The 20,656-nt window shown below is 28.5% G+C and overlaps 1 protein-coding gene across 2 annotated transcripts; it reads right to left on the reverse strand.

Annotated features, from left to right (window-relative positions):
• Positions 1–6,476: 6,476 nt before the first annotated feature.
• LOC132917588 (pancreatic lipase-related protein 2-like) lies at positions 6,477–19,131 on the reverse strand. 2 transcript variants are annotated; one of them, XM_060978392.1, is made up of 7 exons: positions 18,861–19,131; positions 16,783–16,939; positions 15,744–15,883; positions 9,023–9,286; positions 8,176–8,361; positions 7,431–7,596; positions 6,477–6,775 (listed from the first exon to the last, which is right to left on the reverse strand). In XM_060978392.1, exons 1-7 carry the CDS (start codon positions 18,871–18,873, stop codon positions 6,706–6,708), a joined length of 996 nt encoding a protein of 331 aa, XP_060834375.1. In that variant the 5' UTR covers positions 18,874–19,131; the 3' UTR covers positions 6,477–6,705. The 2 variants fall into 2 exon arrangements, with proteins under 2 accessions (XP_060834375.1, XP_060834374.1); XM_060978391.1 differs by lacking the exon at positions 18,861–19,131 and adding an exon at positions 17,202–17,331.
• Positions 19,132–20,656: the final 1,525 nt, after the last annotated feature.

The following is a 20,656-nucleotide window of genomic DNA, read 5'->3' on the forward strand; positions in this document are numbered from 1 at the left end:
AATATAATATAAATAATACTATTTAATATAATGATTTATTTTTAATTTCAAAGATAAATACTTCAATGACATCGCAATTTGTATTAGTTAATCCCATTGGTTGATATAATTTTTTTCGGAAATCCACTAATACCATCTTCTTGAAATGCATTATTATTAAATTGTAAATTAGTCATTCACTCTCAACATTTTTAAATCTTATTTTATTTTTTCTTATCTTTTCATATTTTTTGCATTATCGGTCTTTATATTTTAAGCAATCAAAACGTAATTAATTAATATGATATATTGTTTATAAAGTTTCTGAAAAATAAATATTTAAAATATTTCTTTTTTCTTTACAATCAAATCTCAGTCAATTAAAAATTCAATGATATGTATAAAAATCGTAAAAATAATAATGATAAATTATAATATATATTATATTGCTTTGTCTGACGTATCTAATTATATAAAAATTATTAGTTTAGTCAGATTGATGGAATTATACTTACCACACAAATCGTAAAGTCACATTTTTAACAAATGTACATTCTGAACATGGTTCGTGAACACTTTTTAAAAACATTTAATTGCAAGTAAAGTATTTTAAAAAGCGTTTCTAAATAGCTGTAATAATATATGCAGGTCACATAAAAAAAATATAAATATTTTAATTGCTACACCTACTTTTTAGGATATATTATTTTAAAACGTCGTTATTTGAATATTTTTCAAATGAAAAAAAGTAGCTAGAATATGACCAAATGATCAAATAAACAACAAATGTATTTAAATTATAGTACGTAAAAGAAAATATAAAACGATGTAACATAAAATTTCGAATTCACAATTAATAATTTTTACACATAACATTATGGTTCCGCGTGTAGTGTACTCGTTCGATAAAACTCTCAGTATTTTGATCTACATAATATAATATACATACCATAACGTCCCATTGTCCTACTATAGTATGACCGCAATAACCCATTCTCCCCACCCATCATACTGGGTCACTTAGATAAATATACGCACATTATATTACATCAGATAAATGTGTAGTAGTTAATTATCGACTTGACGACGACAATCAGTCGGTCTATAGTCACGCGATTACAACGCAGCACGACAGAGGGTGTCGTGACGGCGGTGGTGGTGGTGGTGGTGGCTGCGAGTAGAGGTAATCGTATAAGGTGTGACGGTGATAATATTATGATAACACATACACAGCCGCGGGATGAGGTTTTCCCCGTGGACCCGCCACCGGTCTACGCACAGATCGGATGAATTTCGGAATCGGTCGAGAGAACAATGCGACCGCCGCAATCGGCGCGGAGGCTGTGGGTTGAGGGATCTGCCGGGCGGGAAGAGAGGGGGCGCCCATTGTTTTCTGTTCGGATGTATAACTGCAGCTTCCGCACCGCGCCCGTTGATGCTGGCTGCGACGCAGCGGACCTGTGTGAAATTATAATAACATGAGAGGCGTATTTCCGGTATCACTACTGTTCGGCCGCCGCCACAGATGTCACACGACCGGGTCGCTTTTCCGCAACCCGCTCGCCGTTGTCCGCCCGACGTAGGTACCGTCGTGGTATCGCCACCGTAGACTCCTACTCACCACCACGCGCCGACCATTTACCCGCCGTGTGATCCGTTCTAATCCGTCTCTAATCTCGTGGTCAACACACTTTATTACCTCCGATCGTCCGGCCGACCCGGAGCTTCGAAACTTAAGTCTCCGACGACGTGCGCGCGTCCGTCGGGGTTATCGCGTCGACGAGTTACTCGCACTTGCGCCGCACACGATCCGTTGAACACCACCACCCTCCTCCCGTCACCGAGATGGTTTGCAATATGGTACTATGGTATAATTATATTCTAATAATATGTTGACGTTCGTCTTTTTCGTAGTCCGTTAAATAATAATAATGTTGAACCCTCGTGCTGCAGATCGAGCAATCGTCAAGTATAAACTATACACGCAAACCATATGAAATACCGAAAAGTTTCATCGACAAAGTATCGTATACAATAGACACAGAGTATTATTTTTTTTTTTTTTTTTATGGTATTTAAAATGGAACTGCATTGTATTTGAATGAAAATCGTTTAGATATTTGTATATTCAAACGCTACGAAGAGGCTGAACTTCTAGTTCAAATCCCGCCACTTGGACGGTTGATGAACGGTCCGCTATTCTAGAAAATACCTATCATAATACGACCGTGGTTATAAATTTTACATAAAAAAAAAAAATGACGAAAATGACTACCATTGAATAATCATTTTTAATTTGTGGTCTAATACAGTGTATCAGTTTATTAGGCTCACCGTACATACTACATGCAAATGTTATATAATAGTCTACGAAATAACGTTTATTACTCTGACTACTTTAATAATCGATTGTATCGCAATAATAGGCTTACTTATCCAAAGAACTATTAAGATTGTTTAAATTATATAATTTAACGTTTCAACTAACTATTTATTAAAACACTGGTCGGTTTTAAATGAATATCAGTTAGATATATGCATCATAATTTTGTATTGCTTTTTCAAAAGATGCACAAAAGTAGATCTTTAATTTTAACTCTAAAATATTGTACAAATAAATTAATGTTCCTTGGTGGATAACCCTGTATACGACTACTGTTCATTCATTATAATATTATGGTTTTGTAAATCGATAAAATAATAAATTTCTAACCGTGATGTATTAATTGGCACAATATATAACTACTTCAATAATACCTATATTGTATTATGATAATAGGCTAATCAAACAATTCAAAAGTGCAGTGAGAAAACTGCATGTGCAGCATTCCGTCGATAAATTCATAGAATGACTGATATTTACTCTATAAAATAACTGTACAATTCTAAATATATTGTTTTGAAGCTTTAATTTAAAAATAATAATAATAATAATGTATAGTGTTTGAACGGGAATGTGCATATGAAAAGATTTTCGTGCATGCAATAAAAATATATTAATGGGAAAAATATACCAATATATTCACAGGGTAGTCTCTCTCTTTCTCTCTCTAATTTTTTTTTAAAAAGTTATCATACAAATTCATTATGGACACAATATCACAGGAAAACTCGAGTAATCACTTCAAGTTATCCACAAAAAACCGATTTTGAATTCTCTTTGATCAAAAACACAATGCGTGAATTCCGACTAAACATTTTACGACAAAAAAATAAAACCTATACAATATTATAATACTTGTGGGTAAGCTAGGTACCTACTATTGTCATACTGAGCTATACACAATGCACGCACATAATATAATTTTATGCATTACCACGAAAACACTTATAACGCTTTATTAGTACCTACTTATTTTAATACTTATGCTAAGATAGATAAGTGAACTTTAATAATTCAAACAAGTAAAATAAAATAATGCATTTGACGAGTTTTAACTTTTTTTCCACAAACATTTTTCCCCAAAATAATCGACTACATAATAATATAGTACGATATCTGCAGACGTAAATAATTATGATTCAACATCAATTATACGGTTAATTACGTAGGTCACGTTTAAAATATTATTTGCAATGACCATAAAGTATTTATTACAGTTGTCTAACATATAACTTAGTTTGAATCGAAATTGAAACGCATCCAGTTGTGAACTCTTGTAAACTAAATCAATGAACGGTATCGGTCGAGCGTATGACTATAAAAAAATATAATTTGCGCGTATCACACAAACAATAAACCAATATTATTAAGTTCACGCTGTACACCATACACCCAGAATACAACCCGCTCACCCTCCTCCCCGATCAAAGGCTACTCGATAATACGAACCTATTTTACAACCGATCACTGATCAGTTTGAGGTCAATAATAATCGATCCATCTAATTTACTAGTGTCTATTTCTGTAAAAGCATTTTCTATGGTAATTTTTTTTCGAGTTCAAATTATAATTATTACATTTTTGAATAAAATAAAACTTTTTTTTTCATATAATATCATAATTCGTTATCAATTAATCAAAACTGTGTAATTATATTTCCTGCTAATGATATCATTAAATTCGACGAGTATATATTTTACAAACACTACCATACATTATAATAATACTATCATACATATACATATATATAGATTACGTTCGGTCTCGTGGAAGACATTTCATTATTTTTAATAAGAGTGATTTTTTTAGACTCGTCTCGCCCATAAAACTCGACCGGTACACGGTGACGTCGTCGACACTACGCGTGACGAGCAATTTCGTAATGTCTCTCGTCCTTGTCATCGCGGCGCCATTGCTCTCCTCGCGCACCGTATACATCATATACACCACACTATACCTATACCTATATTTAATATTATATTGAAACAGTATTTACGGTTCGCAGGCGAGTCGCTCAGACACCGTCTGAATTCGCTCGTGCAAAAGTATAATCAATTTCGCGTGGTTCTTGTCGGGAGAATTATTATTTTTCGAACAATAAAACCCTTGCGCCACCTGCATACAACTTGCCAGTATATGTAATGGAGTCTAGTGTGACCGAAATATTTATACGAATGACATTCGCCACCGCCCGGGGGAAATAATTTATTATATACAACAGTAATAGTACAGTAATAATAAATTATGTGGATGAACGGTTTAAAATAACACTCGTAAATCATGCATAGACAATATTATAATATCGTAATACACACAATGCACGGTCAACGAGTATACGCGATACGCCAATAATAATGATTATTATATGATATACACCGCGCTGGGCGTAATCGATAGCGTGTTGTTCGGCGGGAAAAATTAAAAACAACGCAGACACTAAATTACTGATCTATATAATATAAAGTCAAAAGTGCGGTGGATTTTGAGAGGTTTTTTTTCAATTTCAGACGTTTTTATTTTATTGTTGACTGGCAACCGTAATGAGGCTTTTTTTAATCTTTCGGGCCCAGGTTAACTTGATTTTTTATACTCTGACTTACTAGATACACGTATACTAGTGCAGTGTGGTTAATTCCAAAATATGCGTTTTTTTAATTTAATATACGATGTACAAAAAAACAATAAAATAAAATGTATATTAATAATGCCTTTTTTCAGTAAAAATTAAAAACTCAAAAACGATTTTTACAATTTGTACAGTAGATTGATCCTTATGAAATTCTGGGGAAAAAAATATTTGCTAAAAGACACTATACCTTGTACCGTCATCGATGTGACTGAAAGATATCAAATCCAATTGATCTAAAGTATTATCGCAGTCATACATAATAATATATGCATCAGAAATTGAATTAAAAACGCGATTCGTACATTCGGAATGGAAAGTAATGCCCACAGTAATTATAAATATTTATTTTTGCTGTTTGCTGTTTTGAGGTGAAGTTTTCTGCTTTCGCGATTATGAATCCCAGATTATTCTATAGCATTCTACTAGCACGACTGTACGATAATAATACGTCTCGTTACCTATTATATGCATATTATATTTTATTTAAAACTTAAAATACGTACCCAACTTACGAGTGGAATTAAATTTTCGTTCATCATAAAAATTCCATCTAAACCACATAAATTCACATCGCATAAATTATACCGTATAATACATATATATATATATAAACTCGTAACAATATATTTTACATAATTTTATACGAAAACATTATTGCATTTCAATAATTAGATTTTGTATAATATACTCGTAATACCATAATAATTTAACTACTCTAAATAATGCTATTTTTTAATTAACGCAATGGATTTCTTTTATTTTTATCATTATTATTTTTGCAAGTACCATTGTACCAAGTAATATTATTTGTATATGAGCCCCCCTTTCCCACACCATGCTTACATGTTTTCTGTATACCTTACAACCGTATTTCGTATATTTGTAGGTTATGCAGTTTTTTTCACATATATTATAACCTTACACACCACAAACTAATTTTTGCACTGTCTATGTATACACACCGTCGCAGGTCACCACTAGTGGTCAATGGTTATGAATGTTATGATCCAACGTGTAATATCTGGCCTAATAGGATAATTTTACAAATTTCAACAATGATGAATGATAATTATATAGAAACGGTAATCGAAACACATCCAATTTTGCGAAGGGCATAGTTGTATTGTTTTTTTGTTAAGTTATTATGTTTTTTTCATACCTACTCACATGTAAATGGATACAATGGTTTTCCACAAAACCACACGAGGAAAGTTTATTGTTCCAAAACTTTTAGCTTTTTATCAAATTATATGAATTTTATAGTCTAAAAAATGTAGCCATATATTATACTCGATATTTTTGAATTTCCGTAGGTTCGACATGAACGACGTTGTTTGAAACTTACAAACATTTTTATTATTTATAACGATACGCTTTCTTATCATTGACATTCCCCGAAATTTATTCATTATCAATCACTAGTACACTATACAGTGTCATACTATTGTCATGTTTTATAACAAAACGAAACGAAACAACACTGTATTATAATTTATAGTATTAAATTATATTGTATTGTATCCGTTCTGAACTTGGACTACACATTAAAATAAAAAATAAAACAATAGTTGATAAAATATTCAACGAAAACGCAACTGTATAATAATTATTTTCGTGTTCCAGTGGCGTGTGAGTGGCTTGGTTTATTTGAACGTTATAATAACAATAGTGGGGTGGGTGACAGCACATGGATTTTCTTCGAAGTCCCCGGTGTTCAACGTGTCCAATCACCTTGGGCGTACGGCGGTTCGCTGTTCGTGTGCAATGCGTATTGACCTCTGGCACTAAGACAAAATAAAACAATAATAATAATAATCGCACACACAAAAACCGTTTAATAATCAAGTATCGAGTCGAGCGATTATTATCGTACTGCAATGGACTTTTATCGAAATCATATGTATAACATTGTAATAGTATCGATTCGCACAGACGTCGGATGACTCGAATGCGGAGTTGCTTGTATTGTTATTATCGTCGAAGAATATTTTATCGTGATGCGACAACCTCTCACATTTTTACGGTATTAATATATACATACACATATAAATCGACCCACTAAAAATGTATATTACGAAATCATTAAAATTGTTTGATTATCATTTTGATAACAACACTATTTTAATACCATAAATGGTATACCCAAATCATCGAATGATTTGAATTGTTTCAAAACAATTAATCGTAAGTTCCTCACTAGCAGAATAATATTTAGAGCTCCGTGGTTTTTAACTCTTAAAGTTTATCTATATATCTAATGTTCGACCCGAGACGTGCAGTCGTCAAGAATATAGCAAACTATGCGACAATACTATAATTTCGTATGTGATGAAAACGCAAAGACGACTGACAGTTATTATTGATACACCACTGTTATTGATTTATTATATTCATTATATATCACAAAATAGTGTCACGTAAAAATGACGTCGAGCTCACCTGTGGTTCACACACTCTCCCATCAGCTCATAGTCGCCTCTACGGGGACATTTTCCAGAAAAGTAATCGAACACACTCGGACAAGGCCATGACCAGAATCCCGACACCGACCTGATGCTCTCGGCGAAGTAAGTTGGAGCCATATGATGATCACAATTGATAGGATCTGATGAAATATACAAAAAAAAAAAAAATTTAATTTACAATATTACAGCATTATTATAATAATGACCGATGATTCAAAGCTTGTTTACTGTTGTACGGATTGATGTTTATATATATTATTATTGCAACACGGTTGTTTTTTTCATTAATTTTTAAATACAATTTTGTTTACATTTTTAACATTTAGAAACTATTTCAATTTGTTAAAGGTTATATAATATTTTAAATCAAAAAGTAATTATTTATTTATTTATTTTTTTTTTTTGAAATATTGGTTTTAAAAATATTATAATTAATAGTATAATATTATAATATTAATATTGACATACTTCAAATTTTGTTCTAAAATTATAACATTTTAAACTTATGTATAAGAGAAATAATATAGTATATTATGTGGACGATCAATAGTATAATAATATATTAATATTTACCTACTTTAAAAAAAACCGTTATTTTTCCAAATTTAAAACACCACAACTAGAGATACTGGGAGATCCGAAATATTATCTCAGCATAAAACCCTTTTAAAAAAAACCGCCATCGAATCACTCTCTTATAATATTATGTATACACGCACTTGAACTGTTGTGGCAACCAGGTTGCGCTAATCCACCGTTGACATAGAAGTCTACGTCACCGCATGGCGCCAACTGGCCCTGGATCATTGCGTTCGTGTGTATCACGTCCACGAATTCGGCGTCGTTTCGATTCAGTCTACTGTTGAGGTGCGTGCTATAGAACAACGGCAGGGCCGGATCTAGTCCTGAAAGCAAAGCACTTTATATTGATTACTATATTTGTTATTTAAGATTACAGATATGAATACGTTATTCGTGCGTAACGATAGGAATAATTTTCATATTATAACCCGTCCGCAACACATTCACACATACACGCACACGCGCACAGATACACACAAGTACGTCGATTTGATAGCCGAACATATTGCGTACGAGTGTTGTCAATAATTATTAATATTGCGTACGTGAGATGATGCAAGTTCGATTGACCCGATATGATATCGTAGCGTTCCTCGCTTGTTATTATATCGTCATCGATTATTTGTAGTAGGTTAGGTCTTGTTCTCTACTAGGCAGAACACACCTTATATGTGTTTGATAACTGACAGTCGTTTAAATTTACGTAAACATTGCTATGTATAATATGTTATGTATACTATGTCTAGTTTGTGCAACTGTAGTGAGGTATTCTGAAATTTCGGTTTCTGCGAAGTTCATTTATTCGACATCGTGTACAAGTGATATTAAGACGAATACCCTTAAAAGTTCTGAATTCTAAAACCCAAATGATATATTTTATTATACTCACTCGATTTCTGTACACGAACCGACGAACCTCTATAACACCTGTGTATAATCGTCGCGATCTTTATAATTGTAATATAATATTATGTTATCGCTCACCCGTGATCCTTGGTAACTTGATGGGCTTCAGATATTTGGCCAGTTGACTGGCCAATTGGCCCCCTAGGCTGAATCCGATCACGTGCATCGCCTCTTCGGGCGCTTCCACCTCGGACAGCTCAATGATTTTACGCACGAACAAAGCAGTGCACTTCCCTACAGCCGGCAGATTGTACACCGCAGCGAAATAACACTCACGGGGCCCTGCCGAAACGTCACGGTAATCGATCATCCAGACGTTTATGTCTGACTGCATTAGGTATTCTGTAGACAAAAATAAAAAATAAACATCGTCTCACAATGATAAATCATGTTTTGTAATATAAACCAAAACAACGCCCACTGATAAAATTAAAAGAGAAAAAACGTGTCCATTATATTATTAATATTACCTTTAATACCTAATATTAATATTATTAGGTGAAATTTTTTTTCTCAATATATGTTTAAAAAAAAAAAAAAACTAATCACTGTTCTTAAAATTGTATGCTCATGATGTGGTTCTTTCAATGCGGTAGTAATACAAAAGAAGGGTAGTGGCATTGTCGAAAAAAACTTCCGAAAAATTTAGTACAATATAAATTAATTTCAAAAAGTTTGGACTTTTAGACCAATAGACAATAATTTAGTGGACCAAACTCAGTACTCAGGTCAATTTTCAATACAATGAATTTAGGTATATTATAATAATAGTTTGTTTTTACATAATTATAATACGGCGTTATGTTTATGTAAAATAGGTACATTACCGTGTTTTACAACACTATTTACGATTTCAAATTTTAAATTTATTTCATAGCTTCGTCTGGGTATATTGTATTAATTAATTTTGTTTTAATTAAACTCCCATCAATAGTAAAAAAAAAATATTTTGACCTTATGTCAAACTACTGATAAATAATTCAAAAAAAATTTTTTCTCATTTACACGACAAGTAAAATATGGTGAGGTATTCAACAAGTCCATTATCCCAAATTCATCAGCACAATAACTGATCACTAATAACTGCCATTTTTTTTTTGCATTAGCATGATATTCAAAAAAAAAAAAAAAAATGGTTTCAACATTTTTATAATTTATTGTACTATTGAAAAATATATTTAATTAAGTATTGAAATGATATCTAAAATTTGACATCAATAACATGTGTTTTGACGAAAAAATTCAATTTCTAGACTCGTAACAAATTATTATTATTGCTGAAAATAAATTGATCGTAATAATTAAATTGTAAAGAAAATATAATAAATTGACGTCTAAATTTAGGAAACATTTTTTTGAGAGTATAATAATAATATAATATTCACTATGTGAATATAAGTGAAAAAAGATAGGTAAGTGAGTATTGATCTACTGCACATTATAGGTATTGTGTGAATCATTATCATAGATGTGTTAAATTTTAATTCAATGGTATTATATCATTGTACACGAAAAACTGTTCTAAGTGAAAATGGTATATCCACATATTATAATACTAAGTAATAGGTTTTTTTATGTAACCAATAAAGACATTTATTTTACTTTTGAAATTATAGTAGATTGATATAATATTTTTTCCTAAAATATTTCATTTATTATATTATTAGCATTTAATTGTTACTAATTAACATAAAAATCATCTTTCTTTATTTTGATTATAAAATTAAGTACCATGACAAACTAAATCCAATTTTATGTTCAAAACCAGCCTCATTTTTTGAAAATCGAAGAATTTTATCAACATACAATTTATCGACTATTCATTCCCGAAAAAAAAACACATGATAAAATCAATACATTCATCGCTCTGTTCAGAATCTGAAAACCTACCATAATGACATAATAGTGTACATAATTTCATAAAATATTATAAATAGTTCTTAATATTGGAAACTCAAAATCTAAAACTCAAACAATTAAGATAATATTAGGTACAATAAAAATAGTCAATAAATTTTAATTTATACTGATAATTTTTTAGAAATTTATTCAACATGCATATATAAAATATATAATAAATTACAGAAATTAAATATTGAAACAAGTCATAAATCAAAATAGATTTAAGTGATATAACGAAATGTATTGATAAAAATTTTATTATATTTCTATGTTCACATTAAATATGATTTAAAATATTTAGCTTAATATTAGATTTTATTAAAAATATTATACTTATTATACTTTTTTAATAAAAAAAAACTACGAGAAACTCATAAATTATTAAATTTGATGAAAAGTTATAAAATAATAAAATACATTTATGAACACAATGTTAAGTTGAAAGAAGTTATTTTATTTTATTTTTATTAAAAACTAAGTGCTATTTTTAAAATGACGATAAAAGCATTTAATTCTCAAAAGTGTAATGTTTTAAAAATGTCATATTACTCAATCGCTGTACAATGCCTGCATTTTTCAATAAGAATAAAATACCATCAAATAAATTTAATAACATTATTCCACGAAATAATAAAGATTTTGAAAATTAAGTGTAACGCTTATGATATTTTTCTGTTATTGAATTGTTACTTGATTATTCTCAACAAAATTAAACAGACAATATTGTAATAATTGCATTAGAAATGTTAATTTAAATTAATAAATCTGTTTTTTAATTTAAAACGTTTCGAGTTATCATCAATTCGTGTGCATCTATAATTCACATTAAAATATGATATTATAGCAACATATCCAACTATACTTTTGCTTTTATAGTTAAAACTCATTCAGTATACAAACGTTACCATTGCATATCATGAATATTAAAAATTTAATTAATTAACACTCAGAAATTAAAATATAAATTGTTGTACTCTTATTACAAAATTAAATAGAGATTGAGCATATAATATAATTTAATTATCATACTATATTAATGCAAAATCATTCGTAAAGAAAAAAGTTGTAACAACATACAGTTATGTCAATATAGTGTATTATTGTATACAGTATACTTATACTAAATATAAACAGTTATGTATTTGTATTGTTTAAATTATATTTATACATGTATATAAATATTTTTGTTATATGAATTATAATAATTACATTTAATTTGTTAAAAAAAAAAATGAAACACTTCTATTCAGCTTATAAGAGTATTTATATAATTAACAAGTAATGTCATAAAAAAACTGTTTCACAGATTAAAAAAAAATTAATTTGAGAGTATATTATATTCTATTTATAAAATACCTACTTATTTGAAATTAAAAAAAAAAATAATGCCTTTTACATATATTTTTTTTAATTTCATTTAAGTCATTTGAGTTTAATGTTCAGTTCAAACACATTTTTTTCAAATTTGATTGCAGTTTTTATTTTTATTATTTTAGTTTCATATATAGTCTTCAACTGCTATATTTCACTATCAATATGAAATTTTAAGGGATAAGAAATCTGTGTAAATTTGACGAGTGTAAATATAATTAACACTATGTTCTTTATTGTTCAGAATAGATTATACCAAAGCGTTTAATCATGTCACAAACTATATAGAACAGATCAAGTTAAGCGGTTCCATTTCAATTATTATACATGCAAGTATAGAACACTGTTTTGTATTACATAAACTATCACAAGTCAAATGTATTTCAAAGACAATACGAACCGTTTTATTTTGCGCTCATTGTAAATATTGATAATAAGAAATCTCGACAGAAGCAGCAACGATTTGCACGGATCATCAGTGCTACTACGAAATTACATATAATATTTAGTTTGAGTAGTTTGCAACTATATTGTTGATTAAAATCTATCATGGCTAATTTTAAAAAATTGAAATATTATTTTGTATAATTGTATTCAGGTTTTAAAAACGCGCAAGAAACTATGTTATTAATTTTGAGGATAGAATATTGTGTAACTTTAAAAAATGAAAATTACATTAAGTTCTATCTAAAACCGTTTGTTATCATTACCTATCTAAAGTAAAAATATTAAACTAGCAAGGCCAAGTTCATAAGTCTTAAAAAAAAATTATTTTTGATAAAAATGTGGCAAACATCTTAAGTTCGTGTATTATATTATCGAGTCCAATCTCGTGCATATTTAGCAAAATTTATTTTTGGTAAAAATGTTATGAACTAAAAAACGACTAATCTCGGATATATAATGCCCTTTATTCATAACGTAAATATTATATTACCAATGCCATTCTCGTGAATTTTTGATCAAAATCGCAATACACGTTTTAGATAACTTTTCATTGGGTTACTGAAAATATTCGATATTCCTAACAATAGACTAGTTTTTTGTGCTTCTTGTAAATTTGGAAAAATTTAGATCTGCCATCATAATTCTAAAACGATGATATGTGTTGTAATAAGACCGATTGACTGCGATAAGCACTCTGAAATTTATATATTTCAAAACACAGCAATAAATTCATAAGTATATACTGTGTAGTATTATTGTAATACACATCGCGATAGACCGAATTAAGTTTATTTAATTGATTAAATATAAGTTCCAAGTATAAATAACCTTCTGTTTTATCATAATAAATTCTAATAGTTATTGTAATGTCGTTCCCAAAGTTTTAAACAGGTCTCTCTAAAGCCGAAATAAATTTCAAATATGTATACGTATATCAGTGGCATATTTACGGGGGGAGATTAGGAATATATATCTCTCCCCTTTATCCCCCTTTTTTTTATACTTATATGGTTTTAGTTGTGTTTTTCCCGTGTATCACTTTATCAGTAGGTAATAAAATTCTGGGACATTTGACATCAACGATTTTAGTCATATCTCCCCCCACAAAAAAATCCTATAAATACGCAACTGACATATATTATATTATATACTTATTCGCTTTCTTCAAATGTATATTATTGTTCGATTTTTACAGATTTATTAAAATATATAAATTCAACTTTAATCGAAATCATTGATTTTAAAACACAACTTTTCGAATCCATCAATGTCATTCGGGTTCAATAGCACTGATCGTTTTATATAGTATGAAATGTTACCAATTTTATACGATTTCTATTAAGAATGCAAATAAAATATGCATGTACCTATATCGATATCATTTCTTAGAAGAACTGACTACTGCGAAATAATTGTGATTAATTTAAATTGTAATATTAAAAAACTAATCACGTTTTAGAATTTTAGATGGACTGAAGTATTTGATTGTACAACTTATTATTATATTACCTTATTTAAAAATACCATATTCTTTGAAAAAAAGCCTAATGATTAAAAAATTATTTAACTTAAATAAGTAGTTAAATACAACGTTATAAAAAAATATAAAACAATTTTTGAGAATAGTTAAATAAATATTATAAACAGTCATTTATAAAACATATCATTTTTTATTTAATATTTATTGATAAGCAACTCAAGTGACCAATATTTAGTACGAATTTGACTAAAAATAAGTTTTTCGAGTATATAAAATGACAATAATAATAATTCTATATTATCTCATAAAGTTTGAGTGATTATAATATAATAATTTATACTTTAGAGTGAAACTGTAATACCACGAATATCGGATGACTTAAACAGATAAGAAATGTACTTGTGTAACGTATATTTTGTTTGAGAGGCACCTCTCATCAAATCTAATGAAGAGTTTGATGTAGAAAACTTTTTTGATGATATAATATCGTAACTATCCGTTTCGGCACTCATCGTTATTTAAATATTGCAGGTACAAGTGTGAAAATAACTCAACTCAGAATACGAAATTTAATCAGAAATAATCGAAATTTAATTTGAGTTCTATTGAATAAACGATGAAGCATCTATCCTAGTACAACATATACAAGAACTTATAAAGAACTGATATCAACTACTAATGAACGAATAACATTCATGCGGTAGGTTCTGACACTAGAAAACTACAAGCAGACTCAATAGCAAACGAAGCCACCTTATCTTAACTCATTGCACAGTAATAAAGCTAATAACGACTTCAGATAAAATTAATATTATCAAAAACAAAACTATGGAAGCAACTATAGAAAAGCTGAAATAACTTTCGAGTTATAAACAAATTTAGAAATATAAATATCACATTTTCATAAAAATGAAATAAGAAGTACTTAACGACCATTAAACATACGAGAGATAATAGGAAACATGTACTTGACTCACTTCTATCTGATTACCAACTCAAGCATGCGACACTTGCATTACGATCAATCGTATATTGTAATCAAATTCCAACGGAAAATCTTCAATAACCCAGTCTTACAGCCAACATGCATTCAACGAAGAAAACTCAAAATCAATCTATAATTTTTTTATTTATCTACAATTTAAGCTATGAACAATTCGTGTATGAATTATTTTAAAATTAATAATAATAATAATAATAATATCGTGGAGCGTGGAACGTGGCAAAACTACATTACCTATATTTTTATTATAATAGTACACTATAACCTAATTTTATATGAACATAATACTTTATAGTGATTATACATTCATGTATAATAATATATTGATATATCCATACTTATCAGATATTATAATACCGCGTCTGATTGCAGCAAGAAGTGCGCGTGTAATACGCATATCTGTACATACTACCGTTATACACAACGGTGTGTGGTTTATTATTTTTATTAATATTATTATAAAAGTGATTTAGTGATATGAGCCACTGGAATTACTTTTTTGTAATGGTGGCGTACATTATGTTTTAGTATTACTTGTTCAATCAACATACATTGATATTATATTATATACAATTTATGAAAAACAAAATATTTACCGTCTTTTATGGTTTGAAGTACGCCCAGCGTCATATTACTGTTAAAACCGTGTAAGATGAACTTATTTGCGAGGGTCTTGACGTAGTATGACTCGGTAATATTTTCGATGTTGACCAATTGAGGATCATATCGGTTCTCTCTACCATAAAAAAAGCATTGATTATCCGATAAAACTTAAATAACTTTATGCCTATATATTATCATAATAATTTGATGCGAGTTACGTAAAAATTAAACTTATTTTTTAGCATATATGCACACATAATTAACTTATAACTATTGAAAAATAATTATTACACTATAATATAATATAAAATAATTGTAGGAAGTAGGCACATATTATCATAATTTTAAATTTAATTATTAAAATTGACGTACTTACGTGCCTTTTAATAAATTATCCTATCAATATGTGGCTTATCGAGGAAATCACGAACAATATATATATATATATATGTGTGTGTGTGTGTGTGTGTGTGTGTGTGTATGTGTGTGTGCGGAAATGTTAAATATTTTAAAATATACGCCATAAATATAGGTAATAAGTTGCTAATTTTTTAATTATATGATAGTTTTTAATTTTATTCTTTTTTTTTAATCCGACAAAAAGACCAACTTTATATTTTGTCAAAAAGTGTTGTTGTATTTTGAGTAATATATTATATTTTATTATATATTATTAGTTTTTCACGATTATTTTTGAAACACTGAGAATTGTTTACCTTTTATCTCTAAAATACCAACTAAATCCAATTTGTTACCAGAAACCACCCTTTACGTCGAAGATTGAAACATTATTTTTCTGTTCTAAAAAGTCACGAAAGGCGTAAAACGAGGCGTAAAATGAAAAAAAATAAATTAAATCTAAAAAAACACGCCTCGTTATTATATCACTACATTTATAGCTTATCTCTGAATCTTAAAGTTAAACTTCTACTAAAATTCAACTACATATCTGGCTATGCTATTTTGGCAGTATTACACGTATTACTACAATAATGAATTTGATTGCTTATGAGTTATGACGATAATAGTCACCTGGTGTACAAATAAAAATTGATCGAAGGGTCGGGACACACAGGATGGACGATAAACGTACATTTGCCGACTCTTTGGTGGTTTTCGGCTGCAGCACATTGCGTGCTCAAAAATCCCAAAGTCCACACAAGAAACGCTGTAACTGTACTGTACGTAGCTGAAAAAAAAATATTATACTACATTATTTTTACGAATCTGTCAGACTCCCATACATGAAAAGAGTTAAATAAATAATAGCCAAACCACGACAATTAATTACAAAAACCGAACTGTCGAGTAAATATCAGGCGTTACTTCAGACGTTTAGAACAATAAATTATATTGTCGACATTCCATGACCAATTTTGTTCAGCCATTTCGTATTTTAAATTTTAAATATACAGAAATAAAATAAATTTTAATACTATAATAGTATGTACCTATATATTGTATTAGCATCCAAGTTATCCATCCGACAATATTATTATAATCGAACGAACATTGTATTGTAACCATGATATTATTTGTGTTAGGTCTAGACGATATTTTAAAGGTTATTAATTATTATTTTATACGCATTTAATTTTTTTATTGACATTATTTTCTTTTATTATATTATATACTGTGTTTATTAATTATTATAATTCATAACCTACAAAACTGAGTCAAGTAGTCAATTAAATATTAATACGAGAATATGTGCTAATAAATATTAGTTTAATGATTACATAAGCAAATATTACGCATAGATACTTTCCATGTTAATAATATTATAATGTAATAACGAAAATTCAAAAAAGGTGTGATTGCAAATAAAAATAATGCTGAGAATGGAGCAATAATTTTTTTATATAACCAAGTAAAGTTATAAATTTAAAATAGCGTAATTATGTATTTTACTTGAAACCCCCCAAAAACATTCACACAAAAATGAAAATAAAAAGGGAATTTACATGATATAATAATTAATATAATATTAAATGCCACGACATACATTGACACTCCGTGTTTTTTAGAAATAACGATTTTGTATAGGTAAGCTTTATTTCTAAGAAAGTCTTCTCAATAATATTATTAAACTTTTCGCCGTATTTAAATATATTATTACGATTAAAACTGACAACTACTCACACAAATAAATTGAAGGTGTGAAAGGTATGAAGGTTACGAAGATTTTTCACGATATACCAACCGTTTCATTCTGTTACTTACGTAATGACACGACGATAACAAGTGTGTTATCGTCAGTATTTCCAATTTTAATTCGTGGGCATCGTTTAAAATAAATATTGAAATAAAAATATATTATTTTCAAAATTGCCTAACGAACTGGTAATTTATTGTTCTGTACATTATAGGTATATATTACTAACATTGTATAGAATTTAATATCTGAAGGATATAATTTTAAACGTCGTTTGAGAATAGCGTGTACATGAATAATATTATTAATAAATTATTATAATACTGAAATACATTCACTGCAGCTAATTTTTACCAAATCATAATAATTTAATTTATAAAGAATACAAAAATATGTTAATCAGATTCTGCGTTTAAGTACCTAATATTAACGAAAAAAATATAAACATGTACAAGTAAAAATGTCTACTCACACACCACTCGAAGTAAATTAATAGTAATAAATAATAATAATAATGATAATAACAACTATCTTTTTTTTTGTACATTTATACATATTTAGGTTTATTTTTGATTTATTTTTTTTTAGATATTTTTCTTAAAATATCGTTTATCAAATCTACAATCAGTTCTTATACAATTCGGTTATTTGAAGACTTCCACGCACTGCTGCAGTTTGGTCCATTAAGTATTTAAGTGTACACTGGTATACCGACTTGGGTATTTTTCGTGCCTTATTTAATTTCATCATTATCTTAGATGCTATTTAATTTATTTGTTTTTATTTTTCACTAATAGTAAAATAGTTGAATACATAAATTCTGAGATATGTTGTGAATTTTGTGTCTATAATAATATATTCTCTGTACTACAGATAATATAAAAAAAAAAAATCGATCATATCACGTGTAACTATTTTTGCGATATTTAAATATTTAAATGTGTACAATACATACTTAAGACCATCATATTAAACAATGCGTGATAAATGATGAATATTGGTGAGCCAATAGTGTTATAATAATGACGTATTACTATTATAACATTATGCGCTTCTCTCGCACGAATTTCCACGTGGTAAATATTCGAATACACAAATGACTGTTTTGAAAAAACAATACAAGTCGGTCCTGTAATGCTTTTGATCGGACTCACAATATTAATGTTGTCATTACACGCGACGCGGTTATAAGCGAGGCAACGTTCCGCGGACAACTATATACATAGTAAGCATAATACTATTATTATAGATACGCACGCATAATGTCGTTCTAATTGGTCTCGAGAAGGGGCACATCACAGCTGTAAAAATAGAATGTCGATTATCGTAATAGTAATTTTTGTTTTAATCTCTACACGCATTTAAATATAGAATTAATTATTTTATCAAGATAGGTACATCACTCTTATTGTTTGTACAGTAATGTTATTATTAGCAATACTTTTATCTTTTGTTGAATGCCAAAAAAAAAAAAAATCATATGAACGTCGTGCTTTAATAATTTTGTGTATAGCTCTACGAATGTGTGATTGAAGAATCGGTTTCTGAGTTTTTTATACTTAAAATATAAACACTGTACACAGTGTATCATATAATATTTTTTTAAACACATTACCTGACGCTTATAACCGCACGGCTATAAATTATTATGAAAGCTTATATACTCAGAATTTTTTTCATACATCTAAATATAGATAAATTATTACAATTTAAAAGTTGCAAAAACAAAGTACGTGTTGTTTGTACATAATATATAACGGCAAATAAACTAAAATGTGTTCAATGACATAATAATAACACAAAATCGTCGACTTTAAAAATGTGAAAATATATAACGTATATAAATAAATACTTTTAGCTATTACCGATTCATAGCCATAACATGTTAAATTAATAAATAATACAAATTTAAAAATAAAGTAGTATGAATAGTATGATAAATTATAAATATAATACCAACTCAAATTAATTAAATATTATAATTATATTTACCTAATACACACAGTCTTAAAATCGAAAAACTAATAGAATATCGTATAAATACTCGTTCACTCGCCCTTCTAATTATTAGTATGATACATATTTTTATGTTAATTTAAATTATTTTTTAGTTATAGCTGATGTACCAACGTCAATTGTAAGTGTATACAAATCAATTGATTTTTATTATTCATGTATAGTTCGTACTATACGTCTTATAAAATATCAAACCTAAATAATTGTTTTAAACACTAGCTGCGTGACTTAATGTTGATGACCTGCATCCAAAATAAACAATTAGTTATCTGATAACTCCAGACGATGATGGCTGTTGAAATAATATCAGATTGAATTTTCTATAGAGAACATAATATTACAATTATTAACCGATAGTTCCCATACGAGTTTTTAATCAAATTAAGTATATTATGTATTTGTATAACACAAAACATATAACAAAGGATAATAATATAATATATAATAGTAATAAAATGGTACTATAATAAGATAATAATATGCTTCACCATAGGTTTTGAATTTTGATTAACATAGATTAATATGATAATGATATAATACTAATATTGTATTGCAACAATTTATTTATATTAAACTACAATAATTATTATTTTTTATCATAACATAGTACATAATATGCTACAGAACTTATTGTTCTACTTACGTATCTACTAATTTATCTATGAAAATTATTATTCAAAATACGTGTAGGTATAAATACTATAAACAGCTTTTAGTTTTACTATATTCATACTC

Source organism: Rhopalosiphum padi, chromosome 1, assembly GCF_020882245.1.
Source record: "Rhopalosiphum padi isolate XX-2018 chromosome 1, ASM2088224v1, whole genome shotgun sequence".
NCBI lineage: Eukaryota > Metazoa > Arthropoda > Insecta > Hemiptera > Aphididae > Rhopalosiphum > Rhopalosiphum padi.